We start from the raw sequence: 19602 nt of genomic DNA, 5'->3' as shown, positions 1-19602 counted from the left end.
CACTGAGTGCTCTCTGTCCATCATTGAACATGGCGTTCTACTGCATCACATTTTTCATTCAAAATAGCAACACAAGTGAAAGACAATAAAAATGGCTATTTGCACCCCTGGTACAAATAGCCTTGGCCACACAGCTATTCACAACTATTCGCACCCTGTATGACGCGTAACAACAAATGTGTTGTGCACACACAAAAAAAACATGGCTGACATTTGTTTTTTCGTCAGCAGAAAGTGAACAAATCTGAAAAGTTTTGGGACTAATATCTGTTCAAATTAATTTTCAGATGGAATAGTTGTGTTTTATTTTCATAATCTTTGTTCAGTGAATACAACCACTGAACAAAGATTATGAAAATAAAACACAACTATTCCATCAGAACTTTTGTGATTATGACGCTCAGGCCTATGAACTAATAGTCTGGTAGGAAGGAGGGGGTCACCTGCACCCGAAAGGTATATTTTTTTAACCTAGTTTTTTGTAATCCTTAAGGTGTGTAGAAAAGGAATTGTGATGTTCCCCACGCAAATTATTGTCCCATATGTGTTTTTTTGTATCATCTTTTGTGTCCGTGCTTGATTTTCGGCTGTAAAAAATGAAAACTTTAAATCTACATAGAATCTGAACAATACATCCTACAGACACAATCCACCCCAATTTCTTTTCGTCTTTCCATGAGGAATTGATAGATATGAGGATTGTCATGATTAGATGATGTATGGTGGTATTAAAACTCAAATAAACACCAAAAAATGTAAAAAATCGGTGACATTGGATCACTGGAACTCCTCCCCTATGGACCCTATTGATATATGTTTTCTAACTTTTGTATTTTTACAGTCTTTAAGATGTCTAATAAGCAAATGTTGATGATCCCTACTTGAAATATTGTCACATGTTGGTCCAAATGAACATCTCCCATAGTAAGGAGTTACTATTCAAACCGTTATATTGGTATTATATTTATTGAAACAAAACAGAAAACCACTCATATAGTCAAATATGTGTGTATATAGGGTATAACAAATCCCCATTAGAATAAACTGAAATAGAAAAGAGTGATTCTAATCAAAGGTCAAAAGGTCAAGGGCAATGATGTCTATACATAATACGACAGGTCTTCATAATCAATCTCTTGCTCCTTGTCTTCTTCACCATCTCCATCCATCTCCTCGACTGTTTCCTCTAGAAAGTCAGTGAGTGAAGTGGGGAGGATAGGTCCACAAGGCCACACTGGTTCCAGGGTACCCTCTTCAGTCTTTTCCCAGCCTTGACCAGGATCATGGGGCTTGGGACACCAGAATATCGGTGTGGCTGCTCTCTCGTAGATGGCCAGACGGTGGTTGACACGGTTGATCTGTGGGACCAAGTTGTCTCTGCAGTGCGGAAGCTGGGACAGATCCACCTTGGATCTGGTGGTAAGCGTCTCATCCTCTCCAATATTTTTTTTTCAGCATGATGCTGTGCACGTTGTTCACAGATTTTTCACGGGCCTGGCCATACATTACACAATCTAAATGCCTCGATGTCCTCCACCACATCTGGCTCCACAGACCACTGATCACCAAGTTTTCTGAGGACATAAATAATTATAGTATTACAAAGTCACAATGTATCAATATCTATGTTCAGCATTAATTGCCATTACATGCTACAGAATATATGACTAAAACTATTTTATTGAAGGCTGCATGGTACTTTGGATTACTCTGTAGCTTTTTCAGAGGCTCAACGTTCCCTTTGCCTCTAAAGGCACTTGTAACGTCTTCCCCTGTGAAGACGTACAGGCCGAGTATTGTTGTGCAGTAGTCTGCCCCCTAACATTCTGCCAGTTTGCTGACATTTAGGATCCGCCTGTGCTTTCTGGTCCCAATGTCGACGTAGATGGTCAGCAGGACGGATTAGGCGTGGTGTAGGAGGATGAAGAAAATGTCTGTGTCTGGAGTCCTCACCACAGCCACCTTGTGCCCCAGTTGAGCGGCATACAGCAGGTGCAGAACAATCTGGGTGTCAGTTTGTTCCTGGGTTGACTCCACCTGAGGTATCTCACATGTGGTCACCTGAAACAAGTTATTGAGTAAGGTGTGATAGTATATAGTAATACAACATTTGACCAGTTTCTCATGTATAACTTGGCTTGGCTAAATATTTCCCAAAAGTTTCTAAAAAAGAAGAATAGTGAGAAAGACTGTCAAAATACTCACATTGCCACCCGATGACTCCAACTGATATGATTTGCCTTCAACGACTACCACTGCTGTTCCACATTTCTCCAGCCGTGATGCAGATGCTTTGCTGACCCACACCTCAAGTAGCAGTTTACAGAGTTGTGTCACTCGGCTTCCTTGTTGCAGGAACACCTATGATGTACCGCTGGGACACGCCACAACAAAATCGCTCCTGAGCTTTGACAGAATCATCAGGGTAGCAGTCTGTTGAGAAGACAAAATGCTTCTTAGCCACCATATGGTCAAGGGACTGAAGACAAATTCCCTCGAACGTTGGTGGGAGGTTCATCAATGCATGGAAGAGTGCATTGCCATCCTGGATGTAGAAAGCATACTTCGGATAAGGCACATCTTCAGGAGCATCTTCCATCAAGTAGTGAAGCATTGCAGCCTTGTTGGTCTTATGAAGAACCCATCAGCTGTGCCTAGGCTGGGAGGAACTGGCTGCAATGCTTCACTACTTGATGGAAGATGCTTTCTACATCCAGGATGGCAATGCACTCTTTCATCCTCCCAACCAACGTCTCTCTCTGACCTCTTCAACCTCCCCCCAACATTTGAGGGAATTTGTCTTCAGTCCCTTGACCATATAGTGGCTAAGAAGCACTCCTACCATGATGATTCTGTCAAAGCTCAGGAGCGATTTTGTTGTGGCGTGTCCCAGCGGTACATTATAGGTGTTCCTGCAACAAGGAAGCCGAGTGACTTCAAACTCTTCCTTGCAAATGATGAGAACAAGACACAACTCTGTAAACTGCTACTTGAGGTGTGGGTCAGCAAAGCATCTGCATCACGGCTGGAGAAATGTGGAACAGCAGTGGTAGTCGTTGAAGGCAAATCATATCAGTTGGAGTCATCGGGTGGCAATGTGAGTATTTTGACAGTCTTTCTCACTATTCTTCTTTTTTAGAAACTTTTGGGAAATATTTAGCCAAGCCAAGTTATACATGAGAAACTGGTCAAATGTTGTATTACTATATACTATCACACCTTACTCAATAACTTGTTTCAGGTGACCACATGTGAGATACCTCAGGTGGAGTCAACCCAGGAACAAACTGACACCCAGATTGTTCTGCACCTGCTGTATGCCGCTCAACTGGGGCACAAGGTGGCTGTGGTGAGGACTCCAGACACAGACATTTTCTTCATCCTCCTACACCACGCCTAATCCGTCCTGCTGACCATCTACGTCGACATTGGGACCAGAAAGCACAGGCGGATCCTAAATGTCAGCAAACTGGCAGAATGTTAGGGGGCAGACTACTGCACAACAATACTCGGCCTGTACGTCTTCACAGGGGAAGACGTTACAAGTGCCTTTAGAGGCAAAGGGAACGTTAAGCCTCTGAAAAAGCTACAGAGTAATCCAAAGTACCATGCAGCCTTCAATGGAATAGTTTTAGTCAGATATTCTGTAGCATGTAATGGCAATTAATGCTGAACATAGATATTGATACATTGTGACTTTGTAATACTATAATTATTTATGTCCTCAGAAAACTTGGTGATCAGTGGTCTGTGGAGCCAGATGTGGTGGAGGACATCGAGGCATTTAGATTGTGTAATGTATGGCCAGGCCCGTGAAAAATCTGTGAACAATGTGCGCAGCATCATGCTGAAAAAAAAATATTGGAGAGGATGAGACGCTTACCACCAGATCCAAGGTGGATCTGTCCCAGCTTCCGCACTGCAGAGACAACTTGGTCCCACAGATCAACCGTGTCAACCACCGTCTGGCCATCTACGAGAGAGCAGCCACACCGATATTCTGGTGTCCCAAGCCCCATGATCCTGGTCAAGGCTGGGAAAAGACTGAAGAGGGTACCCTGGAACCAGTGTGGCCTTGTGGACCTATCCTCCCCACTTCACTCACTGACTTTCTAGAGGAAACAGTCGAGGAGATGGATGGAGATGGTGAAGAAGACAAGGAGCAAGAGATTGATTATGAAGACCTGTCGTATTATGTATAGACATCATTGCCCTTGACCTTTTGACCTTTGATTAGAATCACTCTTTTCTATTTCAGTTTATTCTAATGGGGATTTGTTATACCCTATATACACACATATTTGACTATATGAGTGGTTTTCTGTTTTGTTTCAATAAATATAATACCAATATAACGGTTTGAATAGTAACTCCTTACTATGGGAGATGTTCATTTGGACCAACATGTGACAATATTTCAAGTAGGGATCATCAACATTTGCTTATTAGACATCTTAAAGACTGTAAAAATACAAAAGTTAGAAAACATATATTAATAGGGTCCATAGGGGAGGAGTTCCAGTGATCCAATGTCACAGATTTTTTAAATTTTTTGGTGTTTATTTGAGTTTTAATACCACCATACATCATCTAATCATGACAATCCTCATATCTATCAATTCCTCATGGAAAGACGAAAAGAAATTGGGTTGGATTGTGTCTGTAGGGTGTATTGTTCAGATTCTATGTAGATTTAAAGTTTTCATTTTTTACAGCCGAAAATCAAGCACGGACAAACAAAAGATGATACAAAAAAACACATATGGGACAATAATTTGCGTGGGGAACATCACAATTCCTTTTCTAGACACCTTAAGGATTACAAAAAACTAGGTTAAAAAAATATACCTTTCGGTTGCAGGTGAACCCCACCTTCCTACCCTACTATAAGTCTGCCTGCAAACTCTAATCAGGATGTGGTAGTAGATGACACAGTGGTTAGCATCTTGGTTTAATATGTGGGAATCTGGGGTTTTATTCACGTGTAAAGCATTTTTGCAGAGATAAGTAGAAGTGTAAGTGTGCATGTGTGCCAACGTCTCTGCAGAGAAGGCACGTAATTTGAAGAAGAAATCAGTTTTTAAAAGGACGTTTTGATTGCAACAATTAGCTAGTTCATGCACCAGGGTGTAAATAGCACACATTACTATTTACACCAGGGTACAAATAGCATTCACTTCTAATTACATAGTGATGCAAATAGTAAACCTTATTCTGAGTCTCTATTTCCACCTCTGGTACGAATACACGGGTTTCCCGTTTACCAACAAAACTAGATGTGCACGCAGCCGTTGAGCAGAAGACACTGGGGCAGCCGTGGCCTACTGGTTAGCGCTTTGGACTTGTAACCGGAGGGTTGCCGGTTTGAACCCCGACCAGTAGGAACGGCTGAAGTGCCCTTGAGCAAGGCACCTAACCCCTCACTGCTCCCAGAGCGCCGCTGTTGTAGCAGGCTTCACCTCACTGTGTGCTGAGTGTGTTTCACAAATTCACGGATTGGGATAAATGCAGAGACCAAATTTCCCTCACGGGATCAAAAGAGTATATATACTAATATATATATATATATATATATATATATATATATATATATATATACACATTACTTATACTTAAATCCGCTTGTTGCTCCAGTGGAATTTTGATTTGCGATGAGAATTCTCGCTCTAACCGTTGATGTGCCGTGAGAAAGGTTGGAAATAGGCACCCACCAGTCCAACACTAAACTCTGATAGTGGTAAACAAAATCGGATATTTCAGGCAGTAAAAGCCTCGGTAAGAACCAAATCCAAAAACCAAAACCAAATCTACACACCTATGGCTATTGAAAAATGTAAGGTTAATTTATCAAATGTCATTTTGAAGTATAAAAAAAACATTGTTGTTTTAGAATTTTCGACCAAAGGTTGGTAATTGGTGGTTTTACGATATTGTGATAAAATTGTGAAGGGGCAGAACCAAAAAATTTTTGTTTCCTCGAAAGCATCTTAAAGTCCCTCTTACGTCTTAAGATTTGCGACTGTTTCCCGAAACCCTCGTAGCTTAAGAGCGTTGTGAAAACACTCTACTGTGAAAGTTCTATGAGTGCTCCAGAGATCTATTTCGACCTCCCTCAAACCGTCACCACGGTCTGCACCTTGAATGATGCCATCCTTCTACCTTTTCTCGAGACCATTATATCAACAATGTCATGTGACTGACCTGGAGGCTGTCCCGTAGTAATATAATGCATTCAGGGACATGCCTCTTCCTCTTTGCCTTTCTCGCCTCAATTCTGAGACCGGTGAGTATGATTTAGAAGCCAGTAATCCGCCACGTTATCGTGCAGGTGCCTTTGGTCCCTGAGGATTCAAACTGGTTTTCCCTTTGATATTCGTTCTAGTGAGGCGTTTACTTTCGCCTTCACGGTAGAACGTTACTGGCGGCTTGTTGAATGCCCATTTCCCAGTTTAAGCAGTGCGTTCGCGCACGGTAAGCCTTTTTTGTCCGGCGGCCTGAACCGTCGGCTCAAATACAGCAGGAGTAAAGAAAGCAGTGTGTTCGGCGCACAGTAAGTCTTTTTAGTTTACTGGGCAGTATGTATCACTGTCTGAGCAGTGTGTTCGCGCACAGTAAGTCTCTCAGTTTACTGGCCTATATGGCGTGGGCATGGCCTTTTCAAATGCAGCAGGAGTAGCTAGAGCTGTGTGTTCTCGCATAGTAAGTCTCTCTGTTTACTAGCCTAAACAGGGCGTTTAGACGCAGTGGGGATGTTTGTCTGCCTAGGCAGTGTGTTCATGCATGGTGAGAGTTTCTGTTTTCTCAGCCTAAATGGCGTGCAGGCCAAGTGTTCACATGTAGTGGGAAATCTTTGTTCTCCTGTCTAGCAGTACGTCCGCGTACAGAGTCTTTCTGTTCTCCCATCCTAAATGGTGTGTTCACATGCAGTAGAAGAAGTTTGTTCTCCAGTTTAGTGTGTTCCTGCACAATGAGTCATTTAGGCTCTGCCATCCTAGACGGTGTGTTCACATGTGGTGGGAGAAGATTCACTTTACTTCGTTTTCCAGCGTTAGGGCCCAAGCACCGGAGGTGCAAAGCCCTTTTGTTTGCTTAAATTACTATGTCCCTTAACTGTTGTGCGCAACTGGTGAGATTGTTGCTATATTCCCCTCGCACATCCGTGTGCAGGAGTGGATGTCTATTGCCCCTTTGTATGTTCACATACAAGAGTGGAGGTGTGTGTGATGTAATTGTAACTGTTCATATTTTTCGTCAGGGTCTATACCCCCCCCCCCTTTACACTGTGCGCAGCTGTTAAATTGGTTGCTATGTTTCCCTCATACGTTCTTGTGAGTGGAGGTTGTATTTCACCCGTGTATGTACACATACATGAGTGGTGAGTTTATTTAACTTTGAGTTTACAATCTTTTAAAATAGTTAATGGGATTAGCCGGGATGACGAGGTGCAAGAAGTTCTGGTATTCATCCAAATGCCATTGTTAGCTGTAATCAATGCAACAGGAAATAACTAATTTAAACACAAGAGATGTGTGGTCTCTTGATGACATGAAGTCGCATGACTGCGTGACAATCACACAATGACAGTCACATGACCGCTGAAAAGAAGTCACACGATGACATAAAGTCACATGACCGCCGGAAAGAAGTCACACAATGACAGTCACGTGGCTGCTGGGATGTAATCCATGTGGGATTAAGTTTACAATATTTTAATGTTACACTTAATACTCTAACATTAATACTCTAACATCTCCCGTAACCTCTGTTCTTGTGGGCCAGTGACTCAGTGTCAAATTACTGTGTGCAGCTGGGCTAGGTTATGTTTGGAACCATTCACAGCAATGGTGCAGTGGTAAAAGGGTTCTGTTACCGTCTGACAATACTATAGACAATCATAGACAGACAGGGGGCTCTATCTTCTAGCTCTATCTCTATTTTCCCTCCACAGGTACATGCCTGTAAATTAGGGAATTCGATTGCGCCCACGGGGGCGGTTCAGCGAAAAGACGGGGCGTGTTCCGGCGCAAACGTTCACTGTTGATATTTTGCAGTTTCAGAAAACAATTCCGCCACAGACCAGGAACTCCCTGGTCTAAAGTCTGTGGCGAAAATGCAGATGCTATTTTAAGGGCGCATGCATGACCACAGGCCTGCATGAATGAATGCGTTGCACACCAATCTACAGACACCCCCGTGCACAGACGGAAACATTCAAAGCCTTGATAATATTTTTCCATTTCCCGGTTTTGTTCGTGCATTGGTGACCTAAATATTTAGTACCCTAGGCCTATATAGTACAACATCTACATGCAATATCTTTACAACAACGCCTAATTACGACCTATTAATCTGGACAACTTTATAGGCTACAGCCCTATAAAGGCTAAAGTTACTTTTAGTTTTGTTCCAATTTACCGTTGTGTAAGGTTTTAAGCACCATAATTTTGCCTACCTTGTTGTAGCCCATCTGAAATAACTCCACGCTTTGCTATGTTCCCTCCATCCTTTCGTTATTTTCAAAAAACGTTTTATATCCATGATGGCCTTGAAGTCTTGAGTTAGTGAATTAGCTTAAATCAGCCTTTCATGTGCTGTTAACCAGCAACAGATAGTACAAGAAAGCAGCAAGTATGGTTACAATTTCTGTAGTTGCTGCATCCATTCATTGTTATTTTCTCTCCTGCTCAAATAAATGTTGTGCGTGAATTAAGTTGATGATAACGTGTTTACAAACTCTGCTTTACAGAAAATATTGTAAATAGTCTACTGTCACGCAGTTAATGGGATACTGTGCAGAGTTGAAAGTTAGGTCAACTTAAACGAAGCCCTTGCTTGGCCGCCTGTGCTGCGCAACGCACACTTAGCTCCTCTCATCTATACAATGTAGTTCCCATTTCTGTAAACCATACATAATTTCAAAGAAAAATATTACCACTCGAGGGAAATCAGTGTGGTGTCCATGTGAAAAAATAGGCATAAATCTAGCGTACACATTTTCACGAATCACTGATGTGTTGATGACATAAATTAGGAAATGTTAGAGGACTTAAGGAGACGTGATGTTGAACTGCATGCCGATGCCATTTAACCCAAATGCCCCAGCGGCAGCACGGGAGAGAAGAGATTAACTGACAGAAGATATGCATTGTCTATAGAGAGGTAATGTTAGATTACATTGTACATTGCAAATATATCACCATGCATTCATAACCTCGTGATTCAGTGAGAATGATCGATCCCAAAACATCGGAAAGTATGTCTTTGTGACAATTCTGTATTACATTTTGTCAAGATGAAAAATCAATAGCTAACTGTTCCCAACTGAACAGTGATTATAGCGCTGTGAACGCTCCTGGCTGCGCCTGGCAAATACGCCACCATAATAGCAATCAGCTATGGAACAAGCGTGTCTGTTGTTAAAGGGAATGTGAGATGACGCTCTGATTGGTTTATTGCACGTTACGCCCAAACCACACCCATGATTAATGTAGCTACTTCAGACAACCCCATTTTAGATTTGCGTCGGGCGCAACAGTCAAATATCCCGCCGGTAAAATAGCATCAGCGCCCGAGATCCGCCCACAAAGTGAATTGCGTTTTGCGCAAAGACACTCCGTTTTAGACCATTAAAATAGGGCCCAGGAAGTGTTAACCATGTTTGGGCAAAGTGCATCTCACAGAAGATGTGGAATGCCCATGTCCGGCTGGTATCGACCATTTGAGGAGTGTGGCCTGGCCTGGTTGAACATCCCCATGCAGTGACTGTTCCTCCTCCCACCTGTGATGGAGAGCAGGACAGTATCCATGATCGTCACTCACGCAGACAGCATTGTGTGCACTCCTATAGGTATAGGAGGAAAAGAGCCATAGAGGGCCGTAGCTTAATTCCCCCCTCTAGGTAATTAGTAGGGGAATATGCAGTTAAAGATTCCGGCCTCTATTTGGGGCCTGATTGACTGAGTGGCCAGGGGACGCTCACTCCCAAGGGCCAGCTCCATCCATGGCAGGTTAGGCAGCAGGAACTTTCCCTGTCCACCTGCCACCTTTCCAGGAACCACATATGGCTGATACAGAGTCCATCTTCCTCTGTACACTGGCTCTCCTATTGAGAAGAGAGGCCGGATGTAGCTGGGTTTTTGCTTAACTTTGGTTCCTTCCAGCTTCAGAGCTCTGGGTCTGCTAGTGACAATGTGTATAGTGAAGCCTGTGCTGAGACTGCTTTGGCTGTTTTGTTAGCAGCTACTGTATCAGAACGTCTGGTAGCGCTAGTGGTCCAGACACCAAGAACTTGTTGGATGCTGCTGTCTACCCATTCCTAACTCACCCGTGATATTGGAATGGCCATGTCCTCATATTGACTAGGAGGCTTGTCGGGCTGGGGGCTGCTGCTGGCTGGCCCAGCTATTTGGCCACTACGTTGCCACTCCCCCACCCATTGGAGTTTCCAATTTCGGCCTCCATCTTGTTTTAGGGTCCCTATAACAGTAAGGGGCCTCAGTCCAGGCAAATACTTTGGCAGAGGAAATAGCAACGCCATTTCAGAGGGGCGCCATTGTCACAGTAAAGTCTAAGCGAACAGCAGGCTGCCTTTTACTCAGCATATTTCCTTGTTTCCAAAACGGGAGGGGCAGGCTCAGCCCCTTCTTGGTCCTCCGGCGCGTCAACACGTACATCAAATCTTACACTTTTTGGGTACAGGTCATGTACTACACAGACACTGTGCTGTACCATGTTCAGTCCCTCAGCTAAAACTCAACTGAAGGAAAGAAACCTTCAACCAATTCAGGAGGCAGTCTTTTAGGGCTCCACCTGAACCCACTCACAATGAGGGCCACTCTTACCCCTTAAAGGATAGCAAGAGTTCTGGCAGTCCTACATGATATTTGCCTCAGCAAACATTAGATTCGATTGGCTTTTAGAGAATCCAGGGGATGATCTCTGCAGCAGAGATGGTGTTCCCACACAGTTTCTTCAGAGCCAGATCTCTGCAGCACTGGCTGACTGCCTCAAACCGGCATTCATGGGAAAAACAGGCATGTTAAGATTCCACATGGGATGGTCATGTTTGCAAGCTCTGCCCCTATGACTGGGCAGCAGGATGTGTGTACAAGAACTTGGGCAGTCTAGTATATTTGTGTCAATAGATACCTGCCAGACAGTCGGGGGAGCAGTTTGGGAGGGCAGAACTGTGAGCGGTCTCTGCGAGCCCCGATGGAACACGGGGCACATCAGTCTTCTGGAGCTGGGGGGCAGTGCATTTCACCCTGAGGGCTCTCTTCTCTTGTATACAGGGCAAGCATGTCTTTGTGCGGACAGACAGCTCTGCTGCTATGTACCATATCAACCACAAAGCGGGCTTAAGGGCTCAGCGTGGCTGCTAAGTTACTCAGAAACCTCGGCTGTGGACATTTCCATGCCTGGCCTCACTCAAAGCAGTGCCAGAAGCTCGAAATCTCGAATTCCAGTCAAGCTGTCATCTGGTCCCGCTATCCTCAGCCCTTCTCAGGGTTAAAACTGACTGTAACTGAGCCCATGAGTATTGCCAAGCATTTCCAGCAGAGATGGGAATTGTTCTCCTCATGGTGGCAGGGCCTGGAGTTAGATCCAGTGACATCCAATGCTTGGTGCTATACTTTCTTCACTCCCTTTGGGATGTGGGAAGGGCAGCTGATCCAGTATCCTGTAAGTCTATGCCTTGGTGTCCCATGGCACTGTAGAAGGTTTGTCTGTTGGAGAAGACCCTATGGGGTCGCAGTTTCTGAAAAAGCTGACTACCTGCATCCAGGCAGATTTTTGAGAGCTCAATCCTGCAACCTCCCCTGGGTGGTGAGGCCTTTGAGTGCAACCCCAGGTGGACCCCTGGGGCATCAAGTTTGTGTTGCATAAAACTGCATGTTTGGCCACCTGCAAAAATAAAACTGCATCTTTGGCCACATGCTCTGCCAAGATGGCAAGTGAGCTATGTGCACCCTCCATGAGTACTATATGCTTGAGGTGGCAACCATTATTCTTCCCTTAGGGGATGAACCCTCAGTCAGTTAACCATGTCATTGAACTGGAGCTATTTTTCCCTGAGCCAGCTTGCCAAGCTGAAGGGGCTCTTAATGCTCTATGCCCAGTCAAGGCATTGGGAGCTTGTGTTGATCACACGTGGCTGCGTTGACAGGCGCACACACACAGCTTTCGGTGCTATGGGAGTGAGTAGCTGATTCACCCAGTGTCTACACACCGTTTGACCCACCAATTGGTGGAGACAATTTTTCAGGCCTTCTCTGGGCAGCGTTTCCTAATCCCTTAAAGCCTGGCGGCTCATTCCACACGGAGTACGGCCGTCTCGTGGGTACCATTGAAAGGGGTTGCTCTTGGTGGCATGTGCAGCAGCATCCTGGAGTACTCCATGGATCCCTGCCAGACTTTAATGAGTCAATGTGACATCTGCCACTATCGGCTCCACTGTTATGTTGGTGGCCGACCTGACTGGTGATGAGTAGTCTTCTGTCCTCGCGACACTGTTGGGATTAGTCATCCAAGGTGTAGACCGTGGTGACAGTCTGAGGGAGGTGGAAATAGATCGTAAGTTATGTCCATAACTGTGGATCTATGAGACCGACCGATGACCGTCACCATCTCTTGTCGCTCGGAACAAGCTGAGGCGTTCCAGGCAAGAGGAAGAGGCATGTCCCTGAATGCATTATATTACTGCGGGACAGCCTCCAGGTCAGTCACATGACATTGTTGATATAATGGTCTCGAGAAAAGGTAGAAGGATGGCATCATTCAAGGTGTAGACCGTGGTGACGGTCATCGGTCGGTCTCATAGATCCATAGTTATGGACATAACTTACGTTCTCGTTACCGGCCAGAGGGTCGTAACCAGTGATGCCAGTAACGCGTTACTTAGTAACGCGTTAGTCTATTTTTACCACTTTTTTCAGTAACGAGTAATCTAACGCGCTACTGTTTACAAACCAGTAATCAGATTAAAGTTACTTATCTAAGTTACTGTGCGTTACTATTTTTGTCCTGTTCTTTGCTTTCTTCTTGTCTTGGGGATTAATGTCATGTAGGCTGTGCTCACGTTTTCAGCATGAGGACAATTCACGTGCAGCGACACAAACGAAAACAACAATGGAGGGAGAGAGAGAGATGCACATTTCATCAGTCATTACTTTGAGTTTGTGTCAGCTAAACATGACAACGTTAAGGTACATTGTACATTCTGTGCTGGCGACAAAGTGCTGTCTAGCTAGACATCCCAAGTCTCCCGAAGTTTTGGGAGTCTCCCACATATTGATAGCGGCTTCCTGACGCCCGCAAATTACATAAAATCTCCCGGAACCTAGAGCGAACAAGAGCACGCAAGCCAGACCGGACTTCAAATCAAAGATTCTAGAATCTTTGCTTCAAATCGCGTGTGCATAGCTTAATGCGCACACAACGGAGAGGGAGAGAGAGAGGAGTGGTGCGTTTGTGCCTGCAGCGCATCCAAGACAGAGAGCATCCTGGTCGGTTTTGCTAAATCAACCAATCTGTTTTCAGTGTAAGTGCTTATATCTCTTTTCTCCCAAACATAATTAATCAGTTCAGTCAGTGTATCTAGGAACAGAAGCGTTATGGCAGCGTCAGTGCCCCTCAAAAAGACCCATTTCACGTCAGACTACACAAAAGTGTACCCAATTGTCTTAAAAGATTAAAACATAATGATAATCTTGCACACTGCACTGTTTGTAACAGCAACTTTAGCATTGCTCACGGCGGGTTAAATGATTGCAAAAGACTTGTTGAGGTGAGTTTAACAAGTGTAATTTCATTTGCATATTACTCAGGCCTATAGGCTACAAGATGGCTAGTTGCCAAGGCTACATGAAAAAAAATCTACATATTTTACTATAACAATTTCTATCAATAGGCCTTCAATATTTGGTGTACTTAGACATTATTGAACAAACATCTGAATTTCAGTATCTAAGTAGGTTAGGTTGGGATGTCTGCTATACATTGCTGTTAAAATGCACTTCCAGTATAGTGAGTATTGGCAAAACCGGTTATCATTTTTATGTTGAGGCGTTGGGGGTGTTGTCGGCAGCTACTGAAAGTAACTAAAAAAGTAACTTGTAATCTAACATAGTTACTTTTAAAATCAAGTAATCAGTAAAGTAACTAAGTTACTTTTTAAAGGAGTAATCAGTAATCAGTAATCAGATTACTTTTTCAAGGTAACTGTGGCAACACTGGTCGTAACAGGTATTGTTTGGCAGAATAGTTTGCCATTATCTTTGTGTAAGTGTAAGCTATTTTTTATTAGGCCTATGAGGTAAAAGCAGAGAAAGGAACATGTCGGTGCTCCGTCAAAATCTAAACCTTTATGTTAGAAAACCCTGTGTAACATCAGAGGGTGGTCTACGCTGATTCACGCTGACGGACGTGGTCAAGTCGATTAAGTTTACCTGTGCAAGTTCACCGAGCTCAGGCCCCGGCAAAGGTAAAAATGCACTGTTCCTCCATATCTGTTATCACAGCCCATCGCCGAAAACGCCATCATGCCAAAACGAGCAGACATCTGGTTAACCTCCAGCCACTTAAACAGTCCTCACCCACAAAAACCTCCCTCTCCAAGGGCTTGTGGAACTGTCAATCCACAGTCAACAAAACTGATTTCATGGCTGGCTATGCCAACCACCTTTCTTTGGGATTCTTCGCTTTCACTGAGACTTGGATCAAACCAGAGAACACTGCCACCCCGGCTGCCCTCTCCACTAACTTTACACTCTCCCACCCATCGCCCATCTGGACGAGGAGGTGGGACGGGCCTGTTAATTTCCAACAAATGGAAATTCACTCCGCTGCTACCTTCAAACAAATATGTCTCGTTCGAATACCATGCCATCACAGTGTTCACCCCGGCGACTGGACACTCCACATGACTGTTACCTGGGCCATTTTGAATGATGTTGGAAATGTGCCAGAGGATGGCGTAGAATTTATCACATGTGTGATAGTTGGTGTGGTCCGGGGGGCGGTGGTAGTGTAGTGGTTAAGGAGCTGGGCTAGCGTGCAGTAGCCTGAAAGTTGACGCTTCAATTCCCGGCTTCCACCGTTGTGCCCTTGAGCAAGGCACTTAACCCCAAGTTGCTCCGGGGACAATGTGATTCCTTGTAATATAGCTGACATATGTAAGTCACTTTGATCAAGAAGTGTCTGCTAAATGTAATGTAATGTGTGATGGTCGGGCTGATGGACTGAAGTAGGCCTGTAGGTATAGGGTCCAACGAGTATGTGGTAGGACGGCTACATGTCAGGATTCTGTTATGCAAACAGTAGTAAATTACTGAAATACTATTAAAAGACTATAAATAACATTCAACAGTCAGACAATACACTGTGCAAATGTGCAATAGTCAAGGACTTCAGCCCAATATAATCAGGATGGTACTCAACAGCTAATACTGAGGCCCATAGATGTAGTGATAGTACCAACCAATAAGACACGCCACACAGCAAAGATGTTTCACAACAAAACACTAAATAAACAAAGTCAAACAAAACGCATAATGTAGACTACTCAGGCGATTTATGGATATGACATTTTAAGGCCTAACTGAGATTTCATTAACCAAACCACAATCCCGCTGGGCCCTAAAGCCTGACCATGAATGTGCGCAAACAGAGAGGGGGGAGGTGGAGGAGGGGGAAATTATCTAATGTATCAGAAAAAGTGTACAAAGTGCTCCTATGGGCTACACATAGTTTAGGGACAGTGTGGAACGTTTTCAGTTGTTTGTTAGCTATATTAACATTTCCCATTCATAAATGTGGCCTCATTCATGTTTACCGTATTTTCCGGACTATAAGTCGCACTTTTTTTCATAGTTTGGCTGGTCCTGCGACTCAGGTGCAACATATATATATTTATATATATGTTTTTTTCATCTTCATGACACATTTTTTGACTGGTGCGACTTATACTCCGGTGCGACTTATAGTCTGGAAAATACGGTAATTACCACCACCACCAATTCGAAGCATACCTATGGGCTTAGAAATCTGCATTTACATATACATATACATCTACGTGCACCATTTTAAAATAAAACGGTGACCGGCTAGGGACATTTGTGAAATACAGCACCGTCTTTGTAGCCTGACGAGCCAGACCCACATTAAAATGTAGGGTCTGGGCACTCACCGTTCGCAGTGCTCAGTCCGAGGGGCGTGATAATCAGTTGTCTTTCAAATTCCCTCTGCACGCAATAGGACAGCGGCAGCGCTATGAGTCCCATGTGTTTCCCACCAGCGGAGCTAGTTGGCTAGTTCAAACGTTTGCCAACTTAATAAAAGCTTAACTCGTGTCACACTGTTCGCCAACAGCAACATTCATCTTATTTGTTTTCAAGTAGCAGGGAATTCAAGCCAAACCTTTGCAACTCGGCCATCAATCATTATGTTAAGCCCACCTAACGACTCTATACACAATTTCATTGGCCTGATTGAGTTTCGATTTCTGGAGCTCACAAGCCAACGGAGAGTTGCTAGACTAGCGCTAGGGGCGCGTCTAGATTTCTAGGCTACCGTATTTGGCATGCAAAGAAAACTTTCTTGGATTCATCTGCTGAATTTCCCTACATTCAGCGATGTAAGTTATGAACCCATTTTCTACAAGCTACATGTCTTCATAACATTCCGACATTGGCATTGTATTTTCCAACAAAACAAATAAAGAGAAAAAATAACTTTGTGATCTGTCACTGTCTCAGCAAAGCTCTTGTGCACAGTCACCTGTTCAAAGGCTCTAGACCCAGAGACGGTTGATAAACTAACCTACCATAGTTTTTCTAGAACTAGCAGACTACCACAAAGTTGCTGAATGTATGTTATTTCAGGTTCATTTGCAACAATGTACAAGTTTAACCAACGTCCTTAGCTGCTATCTAGTTAGCGAACATCACTAGCCATTCCCATTCACTTTCAGTTTACTGTGCTAACGTTAGCTAACTAGCTTGGTTAACAGGCAAAATTAAATTATTTATTCCATGTCCGAAAGTGTGTTTCATTGGCATCACACACAAGCAATGACAAAAGAGAAAAGTTTATGTTTTGACACACCTATTTAAAAGTCCGGAACTAGGGCCATCATCTAGGTAGATTCGCAACAAACTAGATATGGTAACCTTAAATGCTTTGCGACTGCTTGCAACAGCTGGCAACGACGTTCACCATTTAATTCAAGCCACTGCAACTCCTGTGACGGTTTCGTCTCAACGCGGATCTTTGGTGTGAATTGGGTGTTATGTTTTTGATGTGCGACTGCTACCGTAGTGCTATTACAGTAGGTTGCAATATAATCCTTAAACACTAGATGGGAGAAGTTCTTACACATGGGACCTTTAAGTATTTTTTATTTAACTATTTAAACTTTAAGTATTAAGTGGAGTAGAACTACTACTAGTACTGCTATGTCCCTGCTTGTTGACATCTTATTATCATGTATGATCGCTAAACATTTTATTCTTTTCAATGTGTCATCGGTTAAACCATTCAACTGCACTTGTGGTTGAATTATACTGTTCAGCTATGGGGACCGCAAATTACTATAGAGGCCGGTGACAGGCGGTGAGGAGCGATGTTTACGCAATAAAGTGAAAGCTTAATAAATTCCACACAATATGGCAAGGCACAAACGTTTGCTTTCTGCGCCTAGAAATGACCACAGTTGTGCTATTAGCGCTGTCTTTGTACATCAAGCCCTCAGTGCTTCAAGCATGAAACGGTTAATGATTTTGCATGTAACATTTAGTTGAGTTAGGTGTAAAATGTTGGCTAAGCTTGTTAAACATTCTTATTTGTTTTTGGTTATTGCCCAATAGATCATATCACACAAATGTGTGGAAGAGGTCACTGAGGTGGAAGTAAAAGAGGATGGGGGTGAGGAGGAAGAGGAGTGCTGGTGCAGACCTGCCAACCTTGAAGTAATATTTTGAGTAGGCCTACCACCTCGAGCCGCTCACGCCTTCATCCATGCGGCCGAAAATGGTCACATAACCAAGATTTCCAGTAATTTTCCTATTTAAAACGTGTCTCTTCTCAAGTTAGAAAGTGTAATAAGAATAGCGGAAAAGGAAACGTGGGGCTTTGAAACGTGGCTTTTTGACGTATGGTGTTTAACTGGGATTATGCTTCCATAGTGTTTTCTGTTTGCCAGTGACTGTCTTGAATTGTAACGGAGCAATTAAGCAGCTAAGAAGAAATAGTAACTATGTGCCTAGAAGTGTAACACAAATATCCAATAAAGCCTAAAATAAAGCTGCAAGCTGCAATGAAGGGGCCAAGCAACAGGCCAGGCCATGTCAAGCAAGAAAAAAATCATGTGACTGTCCCAAATCAGTACGCCAAAAGATGCAGAGCCAGCGCTAGGGTGGGCCAAAAGGGGGCGATGCCACCTCAAATGAAATCTGTGCCCTCCTGTGACCACCACATAGGCTATTACGTTTCTATTGTGTTGCTATTTCATGTAGATATGGTCCTCTTTCGTTAAGCTACATGCAGCGGCAGAAACTCACATAGCCTCTCCTTGTCCCGCTCTCACTCACACACACACCTGTAGCCTAGGCTTCTAAGAGTGTTGCAGCACAGAATGACAGTTCAGCTCAGTGTTCACTAAAGGTTATCATTATCAACAACACAGCACAAATTAAGTTTAATAGGCTACTCATGCATGCAAATAAACTTTGCTCTTATCACAACAAAGTCAATTGCGGAGATAAGATTTGTTAGAAAGGTAAAGTTAGCAACATGCATGTAAGAGCCCAGATGGTAATGCAACTGTATTAGAACACAAAAGGGTCTCTACTCGCGGACGCTATTCGCGGTTGCGGTTAACATTAGGCTATCAATTCATCAACTGTCAAATGAAATGTTTTAGGTGTGGTGTTAAACAGCATTGACAAGCTGTCTCTGAATTGGCCATTGTTCTGTAGACTGTTACAAATATCTAACTAGAAATAAAATCTGAATAATTAAAAATATAAGGTTGTCTGTTTCTGTAGGCCTACTGTACATATCTGTTTTTAGCTTTTTTTACTGGCCTTGAAGACATGCCTCAATAAGATGTGTGTAATGTTTAATTAACTGTGTATACTTTGAAGAATTGCAATGTGTATTAGAGTGTTAGTATTTACAGCACTAAAATGTGAATTACAAAAAATTGTGTCTATTTTTCTTTCTTTCTTTCTACAATCAAAAGGCTCTTGAAGAGCACTTAAAATAAATTACCCAGGTATATTTTTGACATTCATAAAGTTGTTTTACTTCATGTTTTTTTTCTTTCACTCAGACGTTCATGTTCAAGTTCAAGACAGTGTTTAGAGTCAGTGGTGTCCAGTTTCTGAATGACTCACACTGTGTTTCACTGACCAAGGACTGACCTTGTATGAGTGATTACTGTTGCAAAGTTAATGGTTCATGCGAAACTATGGGAGCAACCTTTTGGGTCACTTTCTCTTCTTCAGTGTAAGCTACAAAGTACGAGCTAGGCATAGTTTACAACCCTACACTGTTACACATTTTCAACTGAACCAGTTACTGAACTGAACATAATTAATGGAG

At 43.3% G+C, this 19602-nt stretch overlaps 1 protein-coding gene across 1 annotated transcript in view; it reads left to right on the top strand.

The window, feature by feature from the left end:
• Positions 1-19278, top strand: part of LOC143142429 (interleukin-5 receptor subunit alpha-like) — a 42743-nt gene extending 23465 nt beyond the window's left edge. The window contains exon 9 of the mRNA XM_076303296.1: positions 17865-19278. Coding sequence (XP_076159411.1) covers positions 17865-17978 — 114 coding nt within the window. The 3' untranslated portion in view covers positions 17979-19278. The remainder of the gene's footprint in view (positions 1-17864) is intronic.
• The last annotated feature ends 324 nt before the right edge of the window (positions 19279-19602 follow it).

This window comes from Alosa pseudoharengus, unplaced genomic scaffold, assembly GCF_046254945.1.
Source record: "Alosa pseudoharengus isolate Yale_2024_CS ecotype anadromous, Long Island Sound unplaced genomic scaffold, YU_APseudo_1.1 YU_APseudo_1.1_scf_24, whole genome shotgun sequence".
Taxonomy (NCBI): Eukaryota; Metazoa; Chordata; class Actinopteri; order Clupeiformes; family Clupeidae; genus Alosa; species Alosa pseudoharengus.
This window is presented reverse-complemented; position numbering and strand designations above follow the sequence as displayed.